The sequence below is a fragment of the Leopardus geoffroyi genome, chromosome X (genome assembly GCF_018350155.1).
Source record: "Leopardus geoffroyi isolate Oge1 chromosome X, O.geoffroyi_Oge1_pat1.0, whole genome shotgun sequence".
Classification (NCBI taxonomy): Eukaryota; Metazoa; Chordata; class Mammalia; order Carnivora; family Felidae; genus Leopardus; species Leopardus geoffroyi.
The window spans coordinates 42,263,693-42,274,675 of NC_059343.1; the positions used below are offsets into that span (position 1 = coordinate 42,263,693).

General features: G+C 49.4%; 1 protein-coding gene across 11 annotated transcripts; it reads left to right on the top strand.

The window, feature by feature from the left end:
- FTSJ1 (FtsJ RNA 2'-O-methyltransferase 1) lies at positions 1 to 9,692 on the top strand. Of its 11 annotated transcripts, none has more exons than XM_045470908.1 (13): positions 1 to 290; positions 2,097 to 2,255; positions 2,510 to 2,579; positions 2,684 to 2,774; positions 3,106 to 3,184; positions 4,789 to 4,841; positions 4,927 to 4,980; positions 5,067 to 5,169; positions 5,273 to 5,356; positions 6,041 to 6,144; positions 6,231 to 6,428; positions 6,636 to 6,677; positions 9,110 to 9,692. In XM_045470908.1, the coding sequence occupies exons 2-12, from the start codon at positions 2,135 to 2,137 to the stop codon at positions 6,666 to 6,668; spliced, it is 990 nt and encodes a 329-aa protein (XP_045326864.1). In that variant the 5' UTR covers positions 1 to 290; positions 2,097 to 2,134; the 3' UTR covers positions 6,669 to 6,677; positions 9,110 to 9,692. The 11 variants fall into 11 exon arrangements, with proteins under 11 accessions (XP_045326864.1, XP_045326865.1, XP_045326872.1 ...); XM_045470909.1 differs by having other exon boundaries at positions 8 to 442; XM_045470916.1 differs by having other exon boundaries at positions 12 to 290; positions 2,111 to 2,255; positions 6,047 to 6,144; positions 9,114 to 9,692.
- Positions 9,693 to 10,983: the final 1,291 nt, after the last annotated feature.

A 10,983-nucleotide genomic window follows, 5' to 3' on the forward strand; every position in this document is an offset into this window, starting at 1 on the left:
TTGCATGCTGGGAACGGCAGTCCGCGAGACCGGCTACGTCGACACAAGATGACGGGGCTCACGTCGTACGTTCAGGTTGGCCCCGCGTCGCGCCGGAGCCTTCGCGTTCCGCGATGACAGGCCCCCCACGCTGTGGGGGCCCTTAAGCATGCGCGACAGGCATTCGGGTTGACTGAGAACACAAACTGAATCAGCCTTGCGACTTCTGGCCGGTCTGCGCTCTCGCCGAGGCTCGGGCTGCTCACGGACCGGTCTCCTTCGTCCCCCTTCTCCCCACTCCGAAAGCTAAGGTAGGCCCTGGGGTGCGGAGGATGGGGGTCCAGGCCGAGACGGTTGAGGCACACCTGCTCTGTCCCGCCGACGAGGGAAGGAGAGAAGTTCGCCTTCCGTGCTGCAGCCGCGTAGTCTGGGCGCCTGGTGCCGGGTGGGCTCCAGACCCAAGGTTTGTCTTTAGAAGGGAACCGCTGTGCGGGGTGGACGGAGGGGTGAGGGTGGGGGCTCAGGGGTCCAGATATCGGCGGAGCCTCCTTGAGTGGGGTCCGGTGGTCCCAATGGGGACATGGACGTTGAGGTAATGATGCGAGATCCGGAGTGTGGCCAGAGGACTGTTTAACGGAGGGGGCGGGTAGGTCGCATGAGAGTAATGAAGGTCTGATGGGCGTGTTACCGGGGAATCAGTGGGGGCTGATAGGAGTGTTTTAGTCAACATGCTCACGGGGGCGGGGGTGTGTTCATTGATTAACGAAGGGATAGTAGAATGGACAACTAGAAAGAAATTGGATAATTGGAGGTAGATGGGGTGTGATCTGTGATCCCTGAGGGATTGCTGGACGTGTGGTATTAAACAGGTTCATGAAGAGCGGCAGGCGATAGTAATCAAAAGGATAATGGTGAAGCAGTGGAGGGGATAATAGAGGCCAGTGGGAGTCATGATCAAGGAACTAATGGGGTCAGCGATCAAAGAAAAGTGAATGAGAGGTTGAAGGTGGGTTGTAGTCACGGGCTTTAGGTAACCACGGCATGATAATTGTGGAATTAATGGGAACAGAGTGAGCAAAGGGAGGGTAATAGTAAGCTGCTGGGTGTGATCATCAAGTGATTATTGATTGGGCGCTTGGGTGGCTCAGTTGGTTAAGCATCTGGCTCTTGGTTTTGGCTCACATGATCTCACAGTTCATGGGTTCGGGCCCCACGACAGGTTCTTCACTGACAGCGGGGAGCCTGCTTGTGAATCTCTGTCTCCCTCCCTCTCTGACCCTCCCTGGCTTGTGCGCTCGCTCGCTCTCAAAAAAAGAAATAAAAATTTAAAACTTAAAAAAGTGATTATTGAGGGGGCAAGGTGGGCACTGAGGGAGAATGGGGAACTGATGGATGGTCATCAGGGATTAACGTGGTAATGAAGGGATTACAGGGGACTAATGGTGTGATGTATGAGGGATCAGTTGGAGGGCTGAGTTAATGGGAGCTGATAAATCATAGTCACCGAGAGCTTAATGGGGAGTTAATAGGCCATGATCCTCTATGTATTAGTGGAGGTTGATAAGGATGTAGTAATAAAGGAGTTACTGGGGACCTAATCATTTCGGGATTAATGGGGAATGGTGTGGAGTGAGATTAAGGGGGTGAGGAGTACAAGGAGGTAGTATTAGGATAATGAGGGTGAAAGCAAGGGATTGACAGCAGGATGATAGGGCTGTGTGAATCTAGGGGCCATGAAGACAGCTGGGGAGATGGTCAGTGAGATGTTAATGGTGGGTGGAGAAGGGTTCAAAGTGAGAGTTGTGGGGCTAAGTGTGTGCAGCATGGGTGGCAGCAGTGGGAGGTCAACAGGGTCAGTAATGGGTCATCTAGAAGTGTTGGGTTTGGGGGATCTGTGGGGTGAGTGGGGGGATCTTTGAGGGAGCAGTAGAGCCTTAGAATTCAGTGATGGGGTCCCTTGGGCCTTGTGAGGTCAGTGGGGTCAGTGACCGGGCTCCACTTTTCCCATCTGCTGAGTGAGCTGTCATGGGGCTCATGGGGAGTTTGTGTGGTTCTCACTGCCCTGCAAAAATAGGTGGTAGCCCACTCACCCAGTTACTGATATAGGGCGGCATCAGCTTACTGTTGGCAGGTCCCTGGGCAAACAGCGTGTGAGATGGGACGGACATCAAAGGACAAGCGGGATGTCTACTACCGCCTGGCCAAGGAGAATGGCTGGCGTGCCCGCAGTGCCTTCAAGCTGCTACAACTTGATGAGGAATTCCAACTCTTCCAAGGTCCCCACCTGGCGGGCGAGTCACCGGGGGATGGGGTGGGCAAAGGGAATGGACAAGTGGGCCATGTCTGCAGAGCTTCCTGTGGTAGGTGGGCTGACGTGGAGAGTCTGTGGGACAGGGGACAGGTAGGAAGAGGGACAGGTGCTTGAAAGGAGTTGGGCATGGATAGAATGTGGGAGAGGGGTGAACTTTGCAGGGCTCGGGGTTGGGGAGGTGGGTGCAACTGACCACTACACCTTCCTGTGTGTGCTCAGGCGTGACACGGGCAGTTGACCTGTGTGCAGCCCCGGGCAGCTGGAGCCAGGTGCTGAGCCAGAAAATTGGGTGAGTGTGGAGTCCCAGATGGGGTGGCTGGGAGGGGAGGGGAGGCCAGGTCAGGGATGAGCCAGGAGTGAAAACCGGGTTGACATGGGCCATGCTGTCTGCAGGGGTCAGGGCTCCGGCCATGTGGTGGCTGTGGACCTTCAGGCGATGGCTCCATTACCAGGTGTGTTACAGATCCAAGGGGACATCACCCAGGTAAGAGCATGGCTGGGGGCGTTGGGGTATATCTGGGGCGAGAGCCCCTCCAACCTGGGGGCTATGAAGAGTGGAAAAGAATGAGCAAGAGAGCATAACCTGAGAGAAGCCAGAGAGAGCGTAGCAGTGGAGAAACAAGATCTGGCAGGTCGTCATCGCAGAGACAGCCAGAAATGACAGTACTAGGTCCCGAGAGATGGAGCCCAGTCTTAGACCGGCAAAGCCTGAGGGTCTGGCTGACCCAGGGTTGCTGGCTAGGGCCGTGGGCAGGTGGGGTAAGAGGGCTGCGGACAGGGGGCCTGGGACCACTCATCCTCCCTCTCTTCCATAGCTGTCCACTGCCAAGGAGATCATCCAGCACTTTGAGGGCTGCCCCGCGGACCTAGTGGTGTGCGACGGGGCTCCCGATGGTAAACAGCAGGGGTTGGGAGGCCAGGAGGGGGCCCTGTGTGTGTCCTCCTCTGTGGCTCCCACCTTTGTTGGCTTCTTCACTATTTCAGCTACTCCCTGCCTCTCCCCTCTACTCTCAGCTGTTCCCCGCACCTAGTAACTTCTCCCTACCCCTGCTTCCTGGTCTCTGCCTCTCTCTCCACACCGTACCATTTTGGTTTTGTCTGTTATCTCCCCTTCCCTTTGCTCATCTCTCACCTGCAATTGTCTATTTCTATTGTACTATGTGTTCATTCATTTTTTTTCAGTCAGCCATTCATTCAGTGCACATTTATTGAGCGCCCATTGTGTGTCGGGCACTGTTCTACACATGGGAAAAATATTTGTGAATAAAATTCCACTAATCTGATCTCATAGACCTGATGTTCTAGTGGAAGCATATGGAAAAGAAACAAATGATAGCCATGTAGCATGTGAAGAGGTGAGTGGTACCATGAGGAAATCAATGAAAAGGAGGAGGAGACAGGAAGTGCCTGTTGGAATTTTAAGTAAAGTGGATGGAAAGGCCCCCCCACCCTGACTTTAACACAGAGACCTAAAGGAGGTGAGAGAGTAGGTCAAGGGCATATCTGGAGAAAGAACAATCTGGGCAAGAGGACCAGCCAGTGCAAAGTCCCCAAGGTAGGAGCGTGTTGGGCATGTATGAGGAATAGCGAGGATATCAGTGTGGTTGGATCAGAGTGAGGGGAGAGTGGTAGGAGGTGAGGTCAGAGAGTTGACGGAGGGCAAGATCCCGTGTGGGTCCTTGTGGGCCACAGTGAGGACTGTGGCTTTTTCACTGAGATGAGAGCTCGGAGGAAACCAGGAGAGGGTTGTGAGCAGAGGACGGCCATGCCTGACTCAGGTTGTAACAGGATCCCTTTGGCTGCTGTGAACAGTGTGAGGGTTGAGGGTGCAAGGAGGAGGCCACGGCAGTAGTCCAGGGAAGCGATGACGGTGGTAGCGGTGGCGGAGACGGGAAGAGGGTTGATCCAGGAGATCTTTTGAAAGTACAGCCGACCGGACTTGCTAATATTTGAACGTGGATGTGAGGAGAGAATGGAAGGTGTATGGTACTAAGGCTTTTGGCTGGAACAGCTGGAAGGATCGGATGAGATGGGGAAGATGGTGTAAGGAGTGGAGTTTGAGCAGGCAGGTCAGGAGTCTGGTCTTGGACATGTTGAGTCTGATCTATAGTCAGGCATTCAGGGGAGCAGTCTGGGTTGGAGGTAGAAGTGATGGTAATGGTACTCGTGTAGGAGTGCCTGGCTGGCTCAGGCAGTAGGGCGTGCGACTCTTGATCGCAGGGTTGTAAGTTCGAACCCCATGTTGGATGTGGAGATTACTTTAAAAAATAAAATCTTTGAAAACAAATTAATGATACTTATGTGTAAGGTTGTTTTGAAAATTAAAATGAGTAAGGGTTGGGAGGTCAAAATAAGCCTCCAGTTGGCAGATATTACTTTGCAAGCAGAACCTTAGCAGTGAAAGAGCCTGGGATATGCTTTTAGCATTCTGACTTCTCTGAGACAGGAAGATGGCCAGAACTGGATGGCTCCCCCTAACACTGTTCCTCTTGCCGCAGTAACTGGCCTCCACGATGTTGATGAGTATATGCAGGCCCAGCTCCTCCTAGCTGTGAGTAACCTTGGCTGCCCCTGCCTCAGTTTGGACCCCTCATGCCTGTCTCCACCTCAGCCTTAGCCATTTGTCCCACCCACAGGCTCTGAACATTGCTACACACGTCTTGAAGCCAGGGGGCTGCTTTGTAGCCAAGGTAAGTCTCAGAGAACCTGGTGAGGGGTCAAGAGAGGTCCTCGAGGGCTGCCCTCATGCCTTCATCTCTGCCTCCTCCCCCTACAGATCTTCCGAGGCCGGGATGTGACCCTGATCTACAGCCAGCTGCGTGTCTTCTTCTCCAGTGTGCTGTGTGCCAAGCCCAGGAGCAGCCGCAACTCCAGCATAGGTCAGTGGGGTGGAAAGGCCGGGCAGGTGGATTCGCGTCTTGGGGACACATCCTGTGCAGGGCAGAGGCAGCAGTCTCCCCTCACTCCACCTTCCACCCACAGAGGCCTTCGCTGTCTGTCAGGGTTATGACCCCCCTGCGGGCTTCCTTCCGGACCTGACAAAGCCCCTGCTGGACCACTCATACGGTGAGAGCCAGAGCCCTGGGCCTCTCCCGGGGGAGACTTCTGCCCCCTTATGGAATTTCTATCTCAGGAGGGCCCTCAGCCCCACCCCTTGGTGGAAACTTACCCTTTGTTGAAATTCTGTCCCAAGATGATCCTTAGCCCCACCGTGTGGTAGAAATTCCACCCCTGTATGGATGTTTTGTCCTAGGAGGACCTTCATCCTGGTCCTCTAAGGGTTACTCTCAAGTCTGGTGAACATTCTGTCCTGAGTCCTGCCCCAGTAGAGATTCCTCCTACCTCAGATTCTAGCCTAGGAAGACTCGGTCATGCCCGCAGGTGGATACTGCACCCCTGCATAAGAATTTTGCCCCGAGAGAGTCTTTAGCCTGGTCCACAGTGGGAAAAGGCACAGAGTCTGCTCTTAAGCGCGCTTGAGTGAGACAGAGTTCAGGCAGCGTATGGTAGAATGGCAGGTGGATATAAGTGCAGTGTGAGGAAAGCAGGGGAAGGTGATATTTTAGAACAGGTGATCATGGAGGGCTTTCCTAAGGAGGTGATCTGAACCAAATGAAGTATTCCTGGTGAAGGAGTGTGAGAGTAGCTGGTAGATACATGGGGAAGACTCTGTACCCTTGCTGTAGCCCAAGTCCTAACTGGTCCCAGGCATCCCAGCCCTGTCCTGTCTTATTTCTCCCTGCTTGTCAGATCCAGACTTCAACCAATTAGATGGACCCACTCGCATCATTGTGCCATTTGTGACCTGTGGGGACCTGAGCTCCTATGACTCAGACCGCAGTTACCCACTGGACGTGAGTGCCTGACCAATAGTAGGTGGATGGGGGCTCTGTCCTAGGTTCCCAGGTCCTCACCGTCCCCCCACCATGTGTCCCTGCAGCTGGAGGACGGCTCAGAGTACAAGTACACTCCACCCACGCAGCCCCCCATCTCACCACCGTACCAGGAGGCCTGCACGTTGAAGAAGAAAGGGCGGCTGGCCAAGGAGATCCGCCCCCAGGACTGCCCCATCAGCACTGTAGACGCGATGCCCCAGCCCCTGGCTGCTCCACAGCGCCACACCCTGCTGCCCTCTGAGGTCTGGAAACACGCGTCCCTGAGCCCAGTGACACCCCCCCACCCCAGCTTTAACTGCACCTTGTTCTACGCCCAGATCACATGATTTCTGGGGCCAAAACACTCCTCCCTGCCTCCTAAGAGCTATAAAAATCAGTGGGTAAGACCAAGTCTACTGAATGGAAAAGCTTAGGCAAGTATCTGAGTCCTTTTTCTTTTTCTTGGGTAGGTGGAAGACAATGGAATGAATTGTTCGCCTTAATACATTCAGGTAAATTTGCCTTTTTATCTAAGAGTTTGAGTAAAGGGCACCTTCAAGAAAAAGCTCAGTAAAATTTCACCTTTGAAATTTTTACTTCGACTGGTAAGATTTCAGTCAGCCAGCCTTTACAAAGTACCTGATGCTGTGTGCCAGGAACTGCTTTAAGCATTTTACATATTGAGGCATTGAGTAAACATTTATTAAGCACATGCTGTTTGCTGGGCATTGTTCCAGGTTGGGAGATAAAGCAGGGAACAAAACAGGCAAAACTCCTGGCCCTCATGGATCTTCTAGATTGGGAAAGAGGTAACAAAAACAGCTTAGGAGTGCAGGAGTTTCTACACATGCATACACATGGACACACCCACTACATACACACACACATATATATATATATACACGTACACATTTATAGCTCGCATTTCCCTGTAGCTTGAATTGTAACATTGTATATATACACAGGTGTATTATACACACACACACACACACACACACACACACACACACACACATATATGAAGGTAATATGGGATATGAAATTTTTTTTAAGTTTTTTTATTTTGAGAGAGCATGAGCAGGGGAGAGGCAGAGAGAGGGAGAGAGAGAATCCCAAGCAGGCTCCACACTGTCAGCACAGAGCCCGACACGGGGTTTGAATGAGTCAGATGCTTATCCAACTGAGCCACCCAGGCACCCCTGAATATGTTTTTAAATAAAGTAGGGTAAAGAGAATCAGGAATTCTAGGAGTGCCAGTTTGCAGCTTTTAAAAGGATTTCCACGGAAGGGCTCGCTGAGGTAATGTCTGAGCAAAGACCTGAAGGAAGATGAGGCAGGGGATCCGTGTGTTTATCTAGGAGAAGAGCGTTCCACGGAGAGGAAATAGCACATCCAAAGACCCTGAGGTGGAACCATGCCTGGTGTGTGAGGCAGCAGTGAGGGGCCAGTTTGCCTGTAGCAGAGTGGGCTAAACCTGTCTGTGCTGGAGGACTCCTCATCCTCGGGAAGTCATGTTAGAGGAAGTCCCTTTCTGACACTGGCATAGCAGGTTTTTAGACCAAGTCTTCTGTTAAAAAAAAGAAATGAGAGGTGCCTGGGTGGCTCAATCACTTAAGCGTCCAACTCTTGATTTCAGCTCAGGTCATGATCTCATGGTGCATGAGCTCGAGCCCCACCTCAGGCTCCGCACTAATGGGCTCTAATTTAATGACACAGAGCCTGCTTGGGATTCTCTCTCTCTTTCTCTCTCTCTCCCTCTCCCTCTCCCTCTCCCTCTCCCTCTCCCTCTCCCTCTCTCTCTCTCTCAAAAATAAATAAATGAAATTTAGAATCCTTTTTTAAAAAAGCAAAAAGGATACCTTTTTAAAAATGAAACAGTGAATCACAGTGGGAAAACATTATTTACCATCCCTATATATAATATCCCCTATATTAAAAAGCTCCTATAGGGGCACCTGGGTGGCTCGGTGGCTTAAGCGTCTGACTTCAGCTTAGGTCATGATCTCACAGTTCACAAGTATAAGCCCCACATGGGGCTCTGTGCTGACAGCTCAGAGCCTGGAGCCTTCTTCGGATTCTGTGTCTCCCTCTCTCTCTGCCCCTCCCCCGCTCACTCATAAAATTTCTCTGTCTCTCTTTCTCTCTCTCTCAAAAATAAAATATTTAAAAAAATTTTTTTGAAGAAAATAGAATAGCTAACAAGCACATCAAAAGCTGTCTCTCAGGGAAATGCAAGCTAAAACTAAGATGATTGGCAATACTAAGTGTCCGGAAGAACATGCAACAATGGAAACCCTCATATATACCAGTGGCAGCATAAAATGGTATAGCCACCATGGGAAATTGTTAGCCATTGTCTAAAGCTACATGTGTGCTAGTTCCACTCCTGAGAAATAAGTACTGGAATTCCTAGCGGGCACTGTTTGTACCCCCAGACTAGATAGAGCCCAAACATCCATTGACTATAGAATGGATCATTAAATCATAGTATATTCAGGAGCCCCTGGATGGCTCAGTCAGTTAAGCAGCTGACTTCAGCTCGGGTCATGACCTTGCGGTTCGTGAGTTGGAGCCCCACATCAGGCTCTGTGCTGACAGCTTGGAGACTGGAGCCTGCTTCGGATTCTGGGTCTCCCTCTCTGTCCCTCCCCCACTCACACTCTGTCTCTCTCTTTCAAAAATAAATAAACATTAAAAAAATAAATCATGGTATATTCACAGCAGAGAAGTCCACAGCAATAAAAATGAACATTCTACAGCTATAAAAAAATAGCACCATGTCACTCATTAAACTGAACGTATATAAAACATTTGTGTATTTGTTAAGGTTCACGATAGAAATGGGGGAAAAGTCACAAAACTGTTAGTACCTGCATGAACGATCATTACAGTAGAAGAAAGTGGGAAATGTACTTGTTAAAACTTTCTTTCTCCTTGGTTTTAGTTAGCTGGCAATCTGATATAACTCGGAAGCTGTTTGCTGTCAGGAAACTGAGAACTGGCATTGATGAACTTGTTTTCAAAAATCTCATCATCGGGTCCTGAGCATCCGAGTGGGAACCTGCAACAACCACCATGAACACAGCAAGGAAAGAAACATCACGGAACGCCTGTCTGTGCTGCAGAGGGGATCCTTGAGCCAGGTCTTGCCTCCTCTCTCAGTCTTTCCAGGGGCATTCTGGTTATGTCCAGAATTCACCCCCAAAACAGGGATTCTTAACCCGGATAGAAATCAGGAGTATCTGTGAACATAACGGAGGAAAATATTACATCTTTATTTTCACTAATACTGAACTGAAATTTCACTAATATAACTGAAATGCAGCTTTACCCCCAAATACAAATGCTGGCAACAATTCACAATACTAAAAGCAGTGCCTGTACCTTCCCACCAATACAAATCAGTTCCTTTTTAATGTTGAGGTTTTTGCAGGCATCTTGAAATCCTGTTCACGTTTATCACTACTTTGAATTATAGAAGATCTTATAATTTGATGTTCTAATAAAAAAGTCAATATATTACTGTATCCCAGTATTGTTTCATTTGAATGTATATAGTAATATTTTTCCCATTGAGGTATAATTGACAATAACATTATATAAATTTAAAGTATACAACTGAATTTGATACATACCTAACAGTAAGTTAACATGCATCACCTCATGGTTACAAATTATTTTCTTGTGATAGGAGCTTTTAAGATCTACTCTCTTAGAACTTTTCACATATACAATATTGATAATTCTAGTCACTATGCAGTACATTATAGCCCTGAACTTATATGTATAACTCCCAAGTTTGTACCTTTTTTGACTACCTTTACCCATTTTGCCCCCTGTCCCTGGTGACCACTGATTTGTTGTATGTTTCCTTGAGTTTGGTTTTTTTACATTCCACATGTAAGTGAGATCTTCACTTCCCAGTATTTGTCTTTCTCTGACTTACTTCACTTAGCACAATGCCCTCCAGGTCCATCTGCGTTGTCACAAATGGCAGGATTTCTTTCCTTTTTATGGCTAGATAATATTCCATTGTATATATAAATACATACACCACACTTTCTTTATCCATTCATCTGTCCACAGACACCTAGGTTGTTTCCATAATTTGGTTATAAGATCCCCTATTAAAGATGTCAGAAAGGGGGCACCTGGGTGGCTCAGTCGTTTAAGCATCCGATTTTGGCTGAGGTCATGATTTCACAGTTCATGGATTCGAGCCCCATGTCTGGCTGTCTGCTGTCAGTGCAGAGCCTGCTTCGGATCCTCTGTCTCCCTCTCTGCTCCTACCCTGCTCACTCTCTTTCTCTCAGAAATAAACATTAAAAAAAAAAAAAAGATGTCAGAAAGCCTTGACTGCAGTGCTGAATTTCTACAATTTAGCAAACAGGAGCTGACAAACTCACCAGAGCCTGGTTCTGCCTGTATCTTTACTCCTGTATCTTCAGAAACACGTTCTCTGTCTATGCCTCCGTTCAGTGGCCTCAGGACCACGCACATCCCAGTCGGTGACCCTAGATGTTTCTGTGTGACCCTAAGGATGTCCATACTGAGTCTGTAATGCCAGATGTCGGGGGTGGGGGACACACTATGGAATGTTAACCCAGGAGTTTTGTCACCCAAGCAGTGTGACCCCAGAAGTGTATGACAAAAGTGTCCTCACAACAGCCTATGTGACCACAGCAGTATCCACACCCATTACTGCACAAATTCAACATGTCTACACTAGAATCTGAGGCCCCAGGAGTGCAAACCTATCCCCATCGCCCCAAGAGTAGCCATCTAATCCAGGAGTATAGGGACACCTGGGTGAGTCAA